Source organism: Manihot esculenta, chromosome 1 (assembly GCF_001659605.2).
Source record: "Manihot esculenta cultivar AM560-2 chromosome 1, M.esculenta_v8, whole genome shotgun sequence".
NCBI lineage: Eukaryota > Viridiplantae > Streptophyta > Magnoliopsida > Malpighiales > Euphorbiaceae > Manihot > Manihot esculenta.
In genome coordinates, this window is record NC_035161.2 from 15098511 (window position 1) to 15118367 (window position 19857).

The window sequence follows — 19857 nt, forward strand, 5'->3', positions numbered from 1 at the left end:
GAGTCTGTAAATGAACGTTGAAAATAGTACAAATATATACAAATGTGTTTACTATTTTAAGTTAATATGTTCTATTTATGGATTTAATAATGTAAAATGAGCAAATATTGAGATTTTGTGACTATTTTTCATAGGGATAATTGGTAATAAACAGGGGAGACTCTTGCAGTTTTACCATTTAAAATTGTTTGGTGAATTAACATGTATTTAAACAAACCAAATAACAATTTATAATGTAAAAGCTGTGTAATTGCATATAGTATAGTATGTGGCATCCTTTACTAAGCTATTTTATAGACAGGTAAGGGGTGTTACATTTTTTTGGTATTAGAGCATAGGTTTAGGTGGTTCTAGGATATAACATAATTTAATGTACATGCCAAATGTGTCAAGGTTATGATGTATCTCTGTCAAATTGATGCAGGCCTATTTTGTGTCTTTAATTGTTTACAGAGGATGTCTGAGGAATAACAACGTGCTATGGATGAGGAGGTGGGAAGTCATGCCCCCTCTTCAGGGGCAGCACCTCAGGTGCCACCACCAGTTGTAGTACCTGTGCATGCTCCTGCTAGACCACCAATAGACAAGCTTAGAAAATATGGAGCTATTGAATTCAAAGGCAGAAGAGAAGATGATGCTCCAGCAGTAGAGTACTGGCTGCAAAGTACAGAGAGAGTATTGCAGCAATTGCAGTGCACACCACCAGATAGTGTGGCTTATGCAGTTGCTTTGTTACAAGAAGAAGCCTATCAGTGGTGGGACACCACATCACAGACAGTGCAACCTGAGCAGCGGACTTGGGAATTCTTTCTGGCTGAGTTTCGGAAGATGTATATTGGAGATTTGTATCTAGATGAAAAGAGAAGAGAGTTCATGTATTTAAGACAGGGCAGGATGATTGTTAGCGAGTATGAAAAAGATTTCATCAGACTGAGTAAGTATGCCCGGAAAATGGTGCCTACAGAGGAAGCTAGATGTAAGAAATTTGAGTAGGGTTTGTATAATGACATTTGGGTGCTTTTGGCAGCCCATCCCATCAAAGAATTCTCTGCTATGGTAAATACAGCATTGAATATAGAAAAGATAAAAGAAGAAGAACAAAGCTGGAGACATAAAGGACAATAGAAGAGAGGGCAAACCCAGATACAGGGGCAATCCTCAGCCTCTCAGGCACCTAGTAAGAGACAAAGGGGTGCCCAGCCATCAGGGCGGAGTCAGGTACAGAGACAAAGGCAGGGACCAACACAGAGTTTTGCAGGAAGAGTTGGGCAGCAAACTAGTACTACTGTAGCCAGTTAAGGAAGTGCAGGCAGAGGATAATACACAGTATGTGAGCACTGTGGTATAAGGCATTTGAGACTCTGTAGAAAACTGACAGGGGCTTGCTTCATGCCACATCTACTGAGCATCTTATGAGAGATTGTCCTAGGGGACAGGTATCATCAGCACCACCTGTAGAGAGGCCTATTCCTGCTGGATCTAGAGGAAGAGGAAGGGGTAGAGGTAATCAAACAGGGGCAGCTTCAGCCAGTCAGAGGGTGTCTAAAATAGTAGATAGACCAGACTTCAAAACACCTGCTAGAGCCTATGCTATCAGGGCTAAGGAGGACAGGGACTCCCCAGATGTGATTGTTGATACATTCTCAATCTTTGATAAACCTGTGCATGCATTAATAGACCCAGGATCTACACATTCATACATATGTTTACCCATTACAAATGAGGGGAAATTATAGGCAGATTCTCTAAACTAAAATATAATAGTAACCAACCCCCTTAATCATAGTGTGATAGTGAGTAAAGTATATAGGGATTGTCCTATATCCATCCACAGTTAGACTTTCCATGGTGATTTAATAGAATTACCCTTTAGCGAATTTGATGTAATCCTTGGCATGGACTGGTTATCTAAGCATCGGGTAATAGTGGATTGCAGATAAAAAAGAATTACATTGAAAACACTTACAGATCACGATGTGGTAGTTGTAGGGGAGAGGTCAGATTACTTGTCTAATATTATATCAACCGCTACAGCTAGGAGATTAATTAGCAAGGGTTGTGAAGCCTACCTAGTCTGGGCACTTGAAACCAAAAAGGAGAATCCAAGTGTGCATGACATATCCACAGTGTGTGATTTCTCTAATGTTTTTCCTAATGATCTTTATGGGTTACCACCAGCGAGAGAGGTGGAACTTGCCATAGATGTTAAACCAGGCACCGCACCTATCTCTATTGCTCCTTATAGGATGACACCTACTAAATTAAAAGAGTTAAAAATACAACTGCAAGAATTGCTTGACAAGGGTTTTATACGACCTAGTATTTCACCTTGGGGCACACCTGTGTTGTTTGTAAAAGAGAAGAATGGGACACTAAGGTTGTGTATAGATTACAGGCAACTAAATAAGGTGACAATTAAAAATAAATACCCTTTGCCCCGAATAGATGACTTGTTTGATCAACTAAAAGGAGCAAGTGTCTTTTCTAAAATTGATTTGAGATCGGGTTATCATTAGTTGAAGATAAAAGAAACGATGTCTCTAAAACTGCTTTTAGAACCCGATATGGACACTATGACTTTCTTGTTATGCCTTTTGGGTTAACTAATGCTCCTGCAGCTTTCATGGATCTGATGAACCGCATCTTCCATCCCTACCTAGATCAGTTTGTAGTAGTTTTCGTAGATGATATCCTAATATACTCAAAGACTAAGGAAGAACATGATCAACATTTGAGGATAGTATTACAAACTATGAGAGAGAAATAACTTTATGCCAAGCTTAGTAAATGTGAGTTTTGGCTAAATGATATATTATTTCTTGGACATGTTGTGTCAGCTGAAGGAATCAGAGTAGACCCTAAAAAGATAGAAGCTATCCTTGAATGGAAACCACCTAAGAACGTAGCAGAAATTAGGAGTTTTCTGGGTTTGGTTATATACTATAGGCGGTCTGTAAAGGGATTTTCAATCATTGCGGCCCCATTAACTAAATTGTTGCGTAAGAATGTTAAATATGATTGGGATGACAATTGTCACAAGAGTTTTGAAAAGCTTAAAAAGATGCTTGCAGAGGCACCTGTCCTTACACAGCCAGAATCGGGTAAAGATTTTGTGATCTACAGTGATGCCTCACATAATAGATTGGGTTGTGTACTCATGTAGGAGGGGAAGGTAGTTGCTTATGCTTCAAGACAATTAAAGCCGCACAAGAAGAACTACCCTATCCATAATTTAGAGTTAGCAGCTATAGTCTTTGCATTAAAGATATGGAGGCATTACTTGTATGGAGAAAAATGTTATATCTATACAGATCATAAAAGTTTAAAATATTTACCCACACAAAAGGAGCTTAACTTGAGACAGAGAAGATGGTTAGAGTTGCTTAAGGATTATGATTGCATTATTGACTATCATCCAGGTAAGGCTAATCTGGTAGCAGATGCACTTAGCAGGAAATCCTTAACTGCTCTGAGAGCTTTGAATGCTCGTCTATCTTTAGCTAATGATGGGGCTATCATAGCAAAACTAAAGCTTAGACCCAATTTACTTCAACAAGTCCAGGAAGCACAGAAAGGGGATATTGAAACAGCTTTGTGGATAAGGCAAGTCCAAGAGGGGAAAAAGCAGAAACATGTGATTCGAGATGATGGCTATTTGTATTATGAAGGTAGAATATGTGTACAAAATGTTGATGACCTGAGGAAGAACATTCTGGAGGAAGCACATAGTAGTTCATATGCTATGCATCCTGGTAGCACTAAAATGTATCAAGATTTGAAACTGCATTATTGGTGGCCAAGTATGAAGAAAGATATAGTTGAATTTGTGGCTAAATGTCTGACTTGTCAGCAGGTGAAGGCTGAGCATCAAGTTCCATCTGGTCTTTTACACCCTATGGGCAGTCATTAAAATAAAATGGTTATAATGATATAAACCCATGGGCAGTCATTAAAAAATATTATCCTGAGAATTTGTATTTTCTTCCCAAAGATTTTTCAAAATCTCAGGAATATTATTCAAGTATTTTAGAAGAAACAGATTCTGTAAAAATAAAACATAATTTTGATAAGAATGATAAAACAGTGGTAGCCTATTCTTCTTTGCAAATAAAAAGGGTTATCCATCCAAGAGATTGGCCAGTCCCAACATTATATACAAAAATAACATTTAAAACTCTAAAAAAGCATTCTACTTCTTATAACTATTTTGATTACATGGATGCTTGGGAAAATGTTTTCTGTATCCAAAATCTAGCTCATACTCATTCCTAGTTAATATATTTTGACAAGTCGAAAATTAAAATTACCACTCAATTTCCAAATTGGTTTTTAAAGTGGTGGCAGTATAAAGATATTTCGGAAGAAATAATTTCACCCGAAGTATTTCAAATATATGAGTATTTTAAAATCAATTATAAACCTCCTTAAAATGAAAAGTATATTCCTCCCTTGATGTATTTATGTATGAACTTTTTTATTCCCTGGGTATACCAATGGTTCTTTGATTTTTAGTATTCATCAGGAACTAGTATACCTAATTATTGTCAGAAAACATAAAATAAAATGGTGGTGATCATTCAAAAATACCACCATAGAGATGGTTGTAAAACAATGGATACTTCAAAGAGCACAGCTTCCTACTGTGCCTTATGCTGGAAAATTAACTCTGCAAGGAGAGCCATCATTTGGAGCCCAGAAAGCCCAATGCCAGGCCTTACTAGCAGCATCTAAAAACCCTGAAGAATTTAAGCTGATTTGCCAGCAAATGTATAATCAGCTTACTTCATCAGAGAAAGAAAAGTTAAATCAAGAGTCATCCAGTAGTAAAGAATCATCAAAACGGTCTTCCAGTAAGAAGATGGTCAAGAAAAAATCCAGCAGGAGAAAATCTAAAAAACAGTCCAGTTCGGATACGCAGTCGATAGAGTCTGAGACGTCATCCTCCGAAAACCCGGTATCTTCATACGACAGCAATGAAGATGACTGTTATGGTATACTTCCAGCTATCAAGATAAAAAGCAAGACTGACAAAGTAAAAAAGGAAAAGAAAAAGAAAGAAAAAGTAAAAAAGAAAGGAAAAGAAAAGAAGAAGCGGGACACCTCATCTTCAGAATCAAATTAAAATCCAGCACAGTAAAGATTCGGTGGCAGGCAGGACACTGTTTACAAATAGTAAAGTGGCAGACAGACTATTCACCAACAGTAAAAAGGAAGAATAATGGCAGACAAGTCACTATTCATGAATAGTAAAAGCCCGCGTGATCCAACAGTAAAAACTCCCGTGGTTCTACAGTAAAACTTAGAAATTTTCTATAAAAGGGAGCCTCTCCCCTTGTGAAGGCACACTTGTAATCCCTCTCTCTCTCTCTCTCTAGTTTCCCTTTACATTTTCTTTGTATATTCTCTCTCTATTTCCAGAGTTCTGTATCAGTTCTTAAATTTTAAAATATAGTAAGTTTCTTATTTCTCTTTTTAAACTGTTACTTTATAAGTCCGTGTTGACGGCACTCTTCTCTTCTCCCCTCTCACTCTGACTTAACTCTGGGGATCCCAGGTTAAGGTTGCAGGAACCCTAACCTCAGTAATAAAATTAAAATCACCACAAGTATGCTCTGTGGTTGCGGCTTAGGCTGATCTTCCACATCAGAAATTTGTTTGTTATAAAACGTATTAAATTTATACATTAAAAGTTATGATTTGATAAATTTTCATAAAAACTCTGAATCAATAGTGTTTGTGTGCGATCCATGTGTTTGTTGGGATTTAATATACTTCAAATGCCCCAGGCGAATGGCCGTCGCTTGGTCTCTCCCTGCCTTGGGAATGAATGGAGTGTCCTAAGATTAAAGTAGCGCCTCAACTAACAGCTTAAGCTTTTGGTTTGGTTGTAAGTGCCTAAGGCCTTACGGCTCAATGGTATCAGTTAAATTTTTAATTTTCAATATAGCTTGTTTTAATAATAAATATTTTAATTTTAAATTTAGTGTCTAAATTTTTTAACTTAAATATAATAGTGGCCTCAATTTTAAATTATGATATCAAATTTTAATTTTATATTTTCAATTTAAAATTTAAAAATATAATTTTGATTTTAAATTAAAATTACAATTGCAGATTTTTTTTTCTAATTAGCAAAATAATTAGTTAAAAATTATTTATTTATTTATTTTATTTTTTCAATTGGTTCAGTTTTAATATTTTAAATTTCAGAATATTTAATTAAGTTAATTACATTAGACGTAAATTTAAATTTATTTACGTACTCGACCAACAAATTAAGAAATAAGAAAGATAATGTATTAAATGGAATATGACAAGAAAACACTTTACCGTTTAAAAAATAAAGCAATTTGCACTCATATAATCACCCTAATAATTATAAAAAAATATATTTAAAAATATATATATATAATTTTGATTGGGTGTATATTTAAATTTAATTATATATTCGATTAATAAATTAAAGAGTATAAAAAATAATAAAAAATAGGCTAAATCAAATAATATTTTACAATTTAAAAAACAAAACAAATCACCGACTAATTTAATTGCTCTAATTTATATCATATATAATAAAATAATTCACAGACTAATCTAATTGCTCTAATTTATATTATATATAAAAATAAAAAAAAAGTGAAAATAATGAAATTTTTCATAATATTTTAAAAATTTTAAATTATTTAAAAATAAATAATTTATCTTATAAATTAATTTATTTTTTAAAATTATTTTTCTAATAATATAATTGTTTTAATTAATAATCTATACTACAAATAAAAAAGTGAGAATGAAAAATAATAAAAATTTCTAAACTACTCTTATTTAAATATAATTATTGATTGTCCCCTATTTTGATCGATTACGAAATAAAATAAAATTTTTGTTATTTTAAAGTTTGACTTTATTTGAATATTAATTCTTATTTAAATTTAAATATATTTTTATTTATAATTTAATTTTAATTATTTATATAATTTTAAAATTTATATAAATTTTAAAATTTTGTTCTATTTATATTTAAATTAAATTTTAAAAAATTTTGTTATATAATTTAAAATAAAATTTATAAAAAATTAAAATTATTAAATATTTTTTAGAAAAATATTATTTCATGTTTTACAAAAAGATGATTTAGTAACAATAAATTTATTACTAATACATATTAAATTACCATTAATATTGACATTTTATTTTGATGAGATTTTGTAAAAAGTTGATTATCACCTAGTGTTTGTATTTAATTTTTTTAACATGTACAAACAAGTCTTTAAAATTGGACGTCCAATCATATTAATACCATCCTCTTTTATATGTGTGAATGTCCTTTTATATATATGTGGATCTCCTTTTAAATACATAAAATAATTAAATAACTCAATATTTACATTTTAATATTTTATAATAACTAATAATTTAGAACTCAATTATAAATTAATTACTTATCAAATACTTTTTATTAAATAAAATATTATTAAATAAATAACTCTATAAATTCAATTATATTACACAGACTAATAAAATAATTTAAAAAATTAAAATAAAATATTCAAAACAGTAATTTATAAGACTGCATTCTCAAGCAAGCAAAGTATATATATATATATATATTTCATGGTTATAATATAGCTTATTTTAATAATAAATATTTTAATCCAATTTAAATTTTATATTCTCAATTAAAAATTAAAAGATATAATTTTGATTTTAAATTGAATTTACAATTGTGAATAATTAATTTTTTTCTAATCAGCAAAATAATTAGTTAAATTATTTATTTATTTTTTCAATTGGCTCAGTTTTAATATTTTAAATTTTAAATTATTCAATTAATTTAATTGAATTAGGTGTGAATTCGAATTTATTTATGTATCCGACCAACAATTTAATTTTTATGTCTTAAACATTGGTTAAGGGCATTATATTTTTTTTTGTCATTGATTTTATATATTTAATGGAATTTAAACATTAATTTTATAACCCATTGTATATATATTTTAAATATAATTTGTATTATAAATATTAGGGTGATTATATCTTTATTTTTTAAAGTGTTCTCTTATTATAATCCATTTAATACACTATTTTTCTTGTTTTATAATTTGTTGGTTGAGTACTTAAATAAATTTGAATTTACACCTAATTCAATTAAATTAATTGAATATTCTTAAATTTAAAGTATTAAAACTGAACCAATTGAAAAAAAATTAATAACTAATTTAACTAATTATTTTGTTGATTAGAAAAATATTAAGTATCCGTAATTTCAATTTAAAATCAAAATTAATCTTTTATTTTTGAATTGGAATATAAAATTTAAATTTGATATTATAATCTAAAATTGAGAACATCATTATATTTAAGTTAAAAATTTTGAAATACTAAATCTAAAATTAAAATATTTATTATTAAAATAAGCTATATTGTAACCATGAAATATATAAATTACTGTTTTAAATATTATATTTTAATTTGTTAAATTATTTTATTAGTATTAGTAATACAATTGAACCTATGGAAATATTTATTTAATAATATTTTATTTAATAAAAAGTATTTGATAAGTAATTAATTTATAATTGAGTACCAAATTATTATTTATTAGAAAATATTAATATGATAAATATGGAATTATTTAATTATTTTTTATATTTAATAGGGGATTTACACATATAAGAAAGGATGATGGTCTTAATATAAATGGATGTCAAATTTTAAAATAAATTTTAGATTAAAATCAAATAAAAATCGAGAATTAAAAATTTTTTTTACTTGTTGAAAAAATTGAATCCAAATATTAAAATAGTCAATTCGAACAAAATAAAAAATATGTCAATAAGAATCTGATAATCAACATTTAACAAAATCTCATCGAAATAAAATATCAATGTTATGAATTAAAATGCTAATAATTGGACCGAAAAAAATAGTTTTATTTCTATGAAAGGTACTTGATATATATTTTAGTTAAGAGTTTTATTTTCTTCATTGATTTTTGACCTTAAATTTTATTAACAGTTTTTTTTATAAATTAATTAAATATTGAAACCCGTATTTTTAATATTTTCTTAATAGATAGATTGACTAAGTCAACTCATTTCATACCAGTGAGAATTGATTACTCATTGGAGAAATATGCAGAACTATACATTAATAAAATAGTTCGGTTACATGGGGTACCTCTTTCTATTATTTCAGATAGGGACCCGAGGTTCACATTCAGATTTTGGGAGAAATTGCATGAAGTACTGGATACTAAGTTGAACTACAACTTTTCATCCTTAAACAGCTGGGCAATCTAAAAGGGTAATTCAAACACTAGAAGATATGCTTTGAAGTTGTGTTATTGAATTCGAAGGGAGCTAGGAGAGATACCTTCCATTGATTGAATTTGCATACAACAACAATTATCAAGCAAGTATCAAAATGGCACCTTATGAAGCATTGTATGGAAGGAAATGTAGAACTCCATTGTGCTGGACAAAACTCAGTGAGGCTAAATTGATAGGTCCAGATTTGGTGAGGGAAACAGAAGAGAAAGTTAGAACTATGAAGAAAAGATTGAAAGCAGTTTTAGATAGACAGAAGTCCTATGCGGATTTGAAGAGAAAAGATATAGCATATGAAGTTGGAGATAAAGTGTTTCTTAAAGTTTCTCCATGGAAAAGGGTGCTTAGATTTGGCAAAAAGGGAAAGTTAAGTCCTAGGTTTATCGGTCCATATGAAATAACTAAACGTATGGGTCCGGTAGCCTACAGGTTAGCATTACCCCCAGAATTAGATAAGATACATAATGTCTTCCATGTATCCATGCTGAGAAGATACAGATCTGATCCTTCTCATGTCATTTCTTCTGAAACAATTGATATTCAACCTGATTTAACTTATGAGGAGGAACCAGTGAAGATTTTAGCACGAGAAATAAAAGAGTTGAGGAATAAAAAGATTCCATTAGCGAAGATTCTTTGGAGAAACCACAAAACAGAGGAAGCTACATGGGAAAGTGAGGAATTAATGAGACAGCAACACCCCACCCCAGTTATTTATGATAGGTAAATTTCGAGGACGAATTTTTTTTTTTCTAAAAGGAGGGGAGAGTTGTCACATTCCAAAACCTACGGATAGAAATAGAACAATTATTAGATTTAAATTGTACCATTCTTAGGTTAGAGTAATTAGTTTTAGGGGAGGTGCTAGCTTAACCTCGAGCTAAATAGGGGACGTGCTAGCTTATCCATAGCCGTTTGACACACAATTCGCCTATAGGTAGAGCACTAAAAGTTGTGTTTAGAGGTCCAACTTGCATTTTATATAGAGTTATCCATCCAAAGACAGAGTTAAAATAAGAACGATCAGTAATAGTATGTTAATATCTTTAAGCTGTAATGACTGAATCATAGAAAGGTTAAATGAGAAAACAGACATAGAGTGATTATATTAGTGCAAATTGCTTTATTTTTTGAAGTGTTCTCTTGTTATAACCCATTTAATACACTATCTTTCCTACTTTCCAATTTATTGGTCGGATACGTAAATAAATTCGAATTTACACCTAATTTAATGAAATTAATTAAATATTCTGAAATTTAAAAAATTAAAACTGAACCAATTGAAAAAATACAAAATTAATAAATAATTTAACTAATTATTTTGCTGATTAGAAAAAAAATAACTATTCATAATTTCAATTTAAAATCAAAATTAATCTTTTAATTTTGAATTGGGAATATAAATTTTAAATTTGATATCATAATTTAAAATTGAGACCATCATTATATTTAAGTTAAAAATTTTGAAACACTAAATATAAAATTAAAATATTTATAATTAAAATAAGCTATATTGTAACCATGAAATATATATATATATACTTCACTTGATAATGCAGTTTTATAAATTATTGTTTTAAATATTATATTTTAATTTTTTAAATTATTTTATTAGTCTTAGTAATACAATTGAACCTATGGAAAAATTTATTTAATAATATTTTATTTAATAAAAAGTATTCGATAAGTAATTAATTTATAATTAGTACTAAATTATTATTTATTAGAAAATATTAATACGATAAATATTGAATTATTTAATTATTATTATTAAAAATTATTAATATGATAAATATTGAATTATGTTAAATTTTAGGTTAAAATCAAATAAAAATCGAGAATTAAAATTTTTTTATACATGTTGAAAAAATTGAATCTAAATATTGAAATTGTTAATTCGAGCAAAATAAAAAATATATCAATAAGCATATGATAATCAACATTTAACACAATCTCATCAAAATAAAATGCAAATATTATGAATTAAGATGCTAATAAATGGACCAAAAAAATAGTTTTATTTCTATAAAAAATACGTGATATATATTTTAGTTAAGAGTTTTATTTTTTAATTGATTTTTCGCCTTAAATTTTATTAAGAGTTTTTCTATAAATTAATTTAATATTGATAGCAGTATTTTTAATATTTTCTTAATTGTTATGTTATCTATTTCTAATAACATTTTATTTTCTATATAATGATAAAATGAATCAAGAAGAGAAAATCAATAAATTAAGACTTTTATATTTTTATCAATGAAATAGTTATAAGTGGATTACTTTTAACTTTTATATATTAAACGTTGGTTAAGGGCATTATATATTTTTTTTGCCATTGATTTTATATATTTAATGAAATTTAAACATTAATTTTATAACCCATTGTTTATATATTTTAAATATGATTTGTATTATAAATATTAGGGTGAATATATTAGTGTAAAGATCTTTATTTTTTCAAAGTATTCTCTTGTTATAATCCATTTAATAAACTATATTTCTTATCTTTTAATTTGTTGGTCGGGTACTTAAATAAATTCGAATTTACACCTAATTCAATTAAATTAATTTATTATTATGATATTTAAAGTACTAAAACTGAACCAATTGAAAAAATAAAAATTAATAATAATTTAACTAATTATTTTATTGATTAGAAAAAAAATTAACTATCCGTAATTTCAATTTAAAATCAAAATTAATCTTTTAATTTTGAATTGGAAATATAAAATTTAAATTTGATATCATAATTTAAAATTGAGACCATCATTATATTTAAGTTAAAAATTTTGAAACACTAAATCTAAAATTAAAATATTTATTATTAAAATAAGCTATATTGTAACTATGAAACATATATATATGCTTTACTTAATAATGCAGTTTTATAAATTATTGTTTTAAATATTATATTTTAATTTTTTAAATTATTTTATTAGTCTTAGTAATACAATTGAACCTATGGAAAAATTTATTTAATAATATTTTATTTAATAAAAAGTATTTGATAAGTAATTAATTTATAATTAGTACTAAGTTATTATTTATTAGAAAATATTAATACGATAAATATTGAATTATTGAATTATTATTTATTAAAAAAATATTAATATGATAAATATTGACTTATGTCAAATTTTAGGTTAAAATCAAATAAAAATCAAGAATTATAATTTTTTTATACATGTTGAAAAAATTGAATCTAAATATTGAAATGGTCAATTCGAGCAAAATAAAAAATATGTCAATAAGCATCTGATAATCAACATTTAACATAATCTTATCAAAATTATAACGACCCGGAAACCAAACCGCTACCGGCGCTAGGATCCCGATCGACTTAAGGTCGCCGAAACCCGTAGCAAACCTAACATACATCCTGTATACCTGTTAAATCCCATACATGATCATACAAATACATAAAAACTTTAAACTTTTTCTTTCGTTCACCAAGCTTAAGCTGTGCATGCACATACTCATAAACATAAACCCCACACTGGAGCCCTCATCAAATGCTCCAATGGGGTAACATAACATACATTAAGCTTGGTTTACATAAAACATTATTAAAACATTTCATAGATCATGTGCAAAAGGGATTAACCATACATACTAGGGTCAAGCACAACTCTAAATCTCAATATACCTCATTACATTACATGACTGCTCACTGCTTTACATTACATTATTTTCATGTCCACATCTAGCTATTACATAAAACATGACTTTACTCTTGCTGACCTCCTGGTCTATCCCGTACCTGCAAATCTGGGGGTTAAGGGAAATGGGGTGAGCTACAAGAGCCCAGTGAGCAGAATAGTAAAACATTATATTAAAATTCATGCTTTCATGAAATACATCACATCACAAACAAATCACATTAAGGATGAACTTGTCACCAATAGCCCTCTACATATCCAATAATGCCAGAACGTAGAATGGGTCATGGTCTTTCCCATACATAACATATCATAACATTCCAATGTGCCAGGGACGTAGAATGGGTCTTCCTGGACTTCCGTACCGTATCATTATCATATCATACTAGGGCTAATGGATCATTCAATGTTTATCCACATCAACAACATAATATGCAATGCAACATATTCGTGAATTCTAATGCAAACAACCTAATATATCTCATGGCATTCATGATGCGTGAATCATGCTAAAACTTTCATTATTTGCTTTGAAACATAAAGAGTCATTCTACTCACCTCAGGCTAGCTCTAAAAAGACACTGAAGTAGCTATCTCACTGCTGGGGTCCTCGGTTCCTCGGGTCCGAACCTACACAGGTGGACTCAAATGAGGGACCAAACATACATGAGCTTGACTCTAAACTACTCCCCAAAAACCCCCTAAAACACCTTAAAACAATCATAGAAAACATGCAAAGGAAGGCTGAACAGGGCACTTTAGGCGGCAGGTTCGGCGGCCGAAAGTCCCTCTAGAGCCGAAACTCAGCCACTTTCGGCGGCACCTTCGGCGGCTGAAAGTCCCTTCCAGAGACGAAACTCATGCATGTTCGGCGGCATCTTCGGCAGCCGAAACTCCCCTCCAGAGCCGAAACTCCAACTTTCGGGGGCAGGGTTCGGCAGCCAAAAGCTTGCCTCCACAGGCAGGTTCGGCGGCCGAAAAGCCCTTCGGCTGCCGAACCTGAGTTCTTTCAAAGTGGCAGAACTCAACCTCCTCATGCACATTTTGCCTCCCAAATCTTTCAAACATGCATTTAGCTATTCTACAACATGCATACACAAGCAAACCAGCATATAGGGGTCTCACACTCTCCTAAACCCCAACAATAACACATATAGCAACTCATACAACCTACATTATCTATAAACTCAACATTAACCCTAACAACAATCAACTAACCTAAACATGCATTTCTAACCCAAAAACCTCATAAAACTTGATTAAAACATGGGATGAGCTAAAGATCTACTCTTATCTCTTGAAGATCGAGAGGGGAGGTGACCTAAACTTGGAGAAATGGAGGAAGAGAGCTCTGGGGTCTTCAAGCTTCAAATCTTGATCTTAGCTCCAAAAATCTTCAAAACCAAGTTAAAACTCATTAAAACTTGAAACATTTGAGGGAAATCATCAAAACCAACCATCGGAGGGCATGGACTCACCGTTGACCTAAAATAGGGGAGAAAACTCGCCCATTTTCGGCCATGGGGCCTTATAAAAGGTGGCTGGCCAGACCACCTTCGGAAGCCAAAGGTGACTCCAAAACTCCACCATGTTCGGAGGCCGAACATGAGGTTCGGCGGCCGAACCTGGATTTCCCTCTATGGTCATTTTCATTCAAAATTCAATTTCTTTCTTATTTAAAACCATAAAATACATAAAAACATTTTATAAAAACATGCTTTTACCCTTCTAGAAGTTTCCAACATCCGAGATTCCACCAGGCGGTAGGAATTCCGATACCGGAGTCTAGCCGGGTATTACAAAAATAAAATGTCAATGTTATGAATTAAGATGCTAATAAATGGAACAAAAAAATAGTTTTATTTCTAAGAAAAATACGTGATATATATTTTAGTTAAGAGTTTTATTTTTTCATTGATTTTTTGCCTTAAATTTTATTAAGAGTTTTTCTATAAATTAATTTAATATTGATAGCAGTATTTTTAACATTTTCTTAATGGTTATGTTATCTATTTCTAATAACATTTTATTTTCTATATAACAATAAAATTAATCAAGAAGAGAAAATCAATAAATTAAGACTTTTATATATCAATGAAATAGTTATAAGTGGATTACTTTTAATTTTTATGTATTAAACATTGGTTAAGAACATTATATATATATTTTTTGCCATTGATTTTATATATTTAATGGAATTTAAACATTAATTTTATAACCCATTGTTTATATATTTTAAATATGATTTGTATTATAAATAATAGGGTGATTATAATCCATTTATTAAACTATATTTCTTACCTTTTAATTTGTTGGTCGGGTACTTAAATAAATTCGAATTTACACCTAATTCAATTAAATTAATTTATTATTCTGAAATTTAAAGTATTAAAACTGAACCAATTGAAAAAATAAAAAATTAATAAATAATTTAACTAATTATTTTATTGATTAGAAAAAAATTAACTATCCGTAATTTCAATTTAAAATCAAAATTAATCTTTTAATTTTGAATTGAGAATATAAAATTTAAATTTCATATCATAATTTAAAATTGAGACCATCATTGTTAAAAATTTTGAAACACTAAATCTAAAATTAAAATATTTATTATTAAAATAAGCTATATTGTAACAATGAAATATATATATATATATATATGCTTTCTTTGATAATGCAGTCTTATAAATTATTATTTTAAATATTATATTTTAATTTGTTAAATTATTTTATCAGCCTTAGTAATACAATTGAACCTATAGAAATATTTATTTAATAATATTTTATTTAATAAAAAGTATTCGATAAGTAATTAATTTATAATTGAGTACTAAATTATTATTTATTAGAAAATATTCATATGGTAAATATAGAATTATTTAATTATTTTTTATATTTAATAGGGGATTTACACATAAGAGATGACGATGGTCTTACTATGACTGGATATCAAATTTGAAAATAAATTTTAGATTAAAATCAAATAAAAATTGAGAATTAAAATTTTTTTATGCATGTCCAAACATTGAAATGGTCAATTGGAGCAAATAACAAATATGCCAATAAGCATGTGATAATCAGCATTTAACAAAATCTTATCAAAATAAAATGCCAATTGTTATGAATTAAGATGCTAATAAATGGACCAAAAAAATAATTTTATTTCTAAGAAAAATATGTGATATATATTTTAGTTAAGAGTTTTACTTTTCCATTGATTTTTCGCCTTAAATTTTATTAAATGTTTTTCTATAAATTAATTTAATATTGATAGTAGTATTTTTAATATTTTTTTAATGGTTATATGATCTATTTCTAGTAACATTTTATTTTCTATATAATGATAAAACGAATCAAGAAGAGAAAATTAATAAATTAAGATTTTTATATTTTTATCAATGAAATAGTTATAAGTGGATTATTTTTAATTTTTATGTCTTAAACGTTGGTTAAGGGCATTATGTATTTTTTTATCATTGATTTTATATATTTAATGGAATTTAAACATTAATTTTATTAACAGTTTTTTTATAAATTAATTTAATATTAAAACCAATATTTTTAATGTTTTCTTAATGGTTATGTCATCTATTTTTAATAACATTTTATTTTCTATATAATGATAAAACGAATCAACAAGAGAAAATCAATAAATTAAGACTTTTATACTTTTATCAATGAAATAGTTAGAAGTGGATTACTTTTAATTTTTATGTCTTGGTCAAGGGTATTATATATATTTTTTGCCATTAACTTTATATATTTAATGGAATTTAAACACTAATTATATAACCCATTGTATATATATTTTAAATATGATTTGTATTATAAATATTAGGGTGATTATATTAGTGCAAATATCTTTATTTTTTAAAGTGTTCTCTTATTATATTCTATTTAATACACTATTTTTCTTATTTTTTAATTTGTTGATCGGTACTTAAATAAATTCAAATTTTCACATAATTCAATTAAATTAATTGAATATTCTGAAATTTAAAATATTAAAACTGAACCAATTGAAAAAATAAAAATTAATAAATAATTTAACTAATTTTGCTAATTAAAAAAAATTAACTATCTGTAATTTCAATTTAAAATCAAAATTAATCTTTCAATTTTGAATTGGAAATATAAAATTTAAATTTGATATCATAATTTAAAATTGAGACCATCATTATATTTAATTTAAAAATTTTAAAACACTAAATCTAAAATTAAAATATTTATTATTAAAATAAGCTATATTGTAACCATGAAATATATATATATACTTTACTTGATAATGCAGTCTTATAAATTATTGTTTTAAATATTATTTTTTAATTTTTTTAAATTATTTGATTAGTCTTAGTAATATAATTGAACCTATGAAAATATTTATTTAATAATATTTTATTTAATAAAAAGTATTCGATAAGTAATTAATTTATAATTAGTACTAAATTATTATTTATTAAAAAATATTAATACGATAAATATTAAATTATTTAATTATTATTTATTAAAAAATATTAATATGATAAATATTGAATTATTTGATTATTTTTTGTATTTAATAGAGGATTTACACACATATAAAAGAGGATGATGGTCTTAATATGACTGAACGTCAAAATTTAAAATAAATTTTAGATTAAAATCAAATAAAAATTGAGAATTAAAATTTTTTTTTATAAATGTTAAAAAAATTGTATCCAAATATTAAAATGGTCAATTCGAACAAAATAAAAAATTTGTCAATAAGCATCTGATAATCAACATTTAACAAAATCTCATCGAAATAAAATGTCAATGTTATGAATTAAAATGCTAATAAATGGACCGAAAAAATAGTTTTATTTCTATGGAAAGTACATGATATATGTTTTAGTTAAAAGTTTTATTTTCTTCATTGATTTTTCACCTTAAATTTTATTAACTGTTTTTTTATAAATTAATTTAATATTGAAATCCGTATTTTTAATATTTTTTTAATGGTTATGTATCTATTTCTAATAAAATTTTATTTTCTATATAATGATAAAACCAATCAAGAAGAGAAAATCAATAAATTATTACTTTTATATTTTTATTAATAAAATAGTTTTTGTTATAATGATAAATTACTTTTATATTTTTATCAATAAACCAATCAAGAAGAGAAAATCAATAAATTGTGTGTATTAAGCCTTGGTTAAAGGCATTATATATTTTTTTTGCCATTAATTTTATATATTTAATCGAATTTAAACATTAATTTTATAACCCATTGCATATATAATTTAAATATGATTTGTATTATAAATATTAGAGTGATTATATTAGTTCAAATATAATCTTTTTTAAAGTGTTCTCTTATCATAACTCATTTAATACACTATCTTTCTTACTTTTTGTTATATTTAATACACTATCTTTCTTACATTTTAATTTGTTAGTCGAGTATTTAAATAAATTCAAATTTACACCTAATTCAATTAAATTAATTGAATATTCTGAAATTTAAAATATTAAAACTGAACCAATTGAAAAAATAAAAAATTAATAAATAATTTAACTAATTATTTTGTTGATTAGAAAAAAAATTAACTATTCGTAATTTCAATTTAAAATCAAAATTAATCTTTTAATTTTGAATTGGGAATATAAAATTTAAATTTGATATCATAATTTAAAATTGAGACCATCATTATATTTAAATTAAAAATTTTGAAATATTAAATTTAAAATTAAAATATTTATTATTAAAATAAGCTATATTGTAACCATGAAATATATATATATATATTCCTTGATAATGCAGTTTTATAAATTATTATTTTAAATATTATATTTTAATTTGTTAAATTATTTTATTAGTGTTAGTAATACAATTAAACCTATGGAAATATTTATTTAGTAATATTTTATTTAATAAAAAGTATTCGATAACTAATTAATTTATAATTGAGTATTAAATTATTATTTATTAGAAAATATTAATATGATAAATATTGAATTATTTAATTATTTTTTATATTTAATAGGGATTTACACACAAATAAGAGAGGATGATGGTCTTAATATGACTGGACTATAAATTTTAAAATAAATTTTAGATTAAAATCAAATAAAAATCGAGAATTAAAATTTTTTTATTCCTGTTGAAAAAATTGAATCCAAATATTGAAATGGTCAATTCGAGCAAAATAAAAAAATATCAATAAGCATATGATAATCAACATTTAATAAAATCTCATCAAAATAAAATGCCAATGTTATGAATTAAAATACTAATAAATGGACCAAAAAAATAGTTTTATTTCTATGAAAAATACGTGGTATATATTTTAGTTAAGAGTTTTATTTTTTCATTGATTTTTCGCCTTAAATTTTATTAAGAGTTTTTCTATAAATTAATTTAATATTGATAGCAGTATTTTTATTATTTTCTTAATGGTTATGTGATATATTCTGATAATATTTTATTTTCTATATAATGATAAAACGAATCAAGAAGATAAAATTAATAAATTAAGACTTTTATATTTTTATCAATAAAATAGTTATAAATAGATTAGTTTTCATTTTTATGTCTTAAACGTTGGTTAAGGACATTATATTTTTTTTTTGCCATTGATTTTTTATATTTAATGGAAATTAAACACTAAATTTATAACCCATTGTATAAATTTAGAGTTGTATTATAAATATTAGAGTGATTATATTAGTGCAAATTACTTTATTTTTTAACGTGTTCTCTTGTTATAACCCATTTAATACACTATTTTTCTTATTTTTAATTTGTTGGTCAGATACGTAAATAAATTTGAATTTACACCTAATTTTATTAAATTAATTAAATATTCTGAAATTTAAAATATTAAAACTAACCAATTGAAAAAATA

General features: G+C 26.5%; 1 protein-coding gene across 1 annotated transcript; it reads left to right on the top strand.

The window, feature by feature from the left end:
* The first annotated feature begins 480 nt into the window (after positions 1 to 480).
* On the top strand, positions 481 to 3910 carry LOC110607815. Its single transcript, XM_043955744.1, has 5 exons — positions 481 to 976; positions 1028 to 1056; positions 1368 to 1503; positions 2838 to 3151; positions 3425 to 3910. The coding sequence occupies exons 1-5, from the start codon at positions 481 to 483 to the stop codon at positions 3908 to 3910; spliced, it is 1461 nt and encodes a 486-aa protein (XP_043811679.1).
* Positions 3911 to 19857: the final 15947 nt, after the last annotated feature.

Bases quoted from the DNA above. Each gene is read 5' to 3' on its own strand.
- LOC110607815 (XM_043955744.1), top strand. From the start codon at position 481: ATGGATGAGGAGGTGGGAAGTCATGCCCCCTCTTCAGGGGCAGCACCT. The intron at 977-1,027 runs GTAAGAAATTTG...TGCTTTTGGCAG, and splicing joins GCCTACAGAGGAAGCTAGAT to CCCATCCCATCAAAGAATTC. The intron at 3,152-3,424 runs GTACTCATGTAG...CATCCAGGTAAG, and splicing joins CACATAATAGATTGGGTTGT to GCTAATCTGGTAGCAGATGC.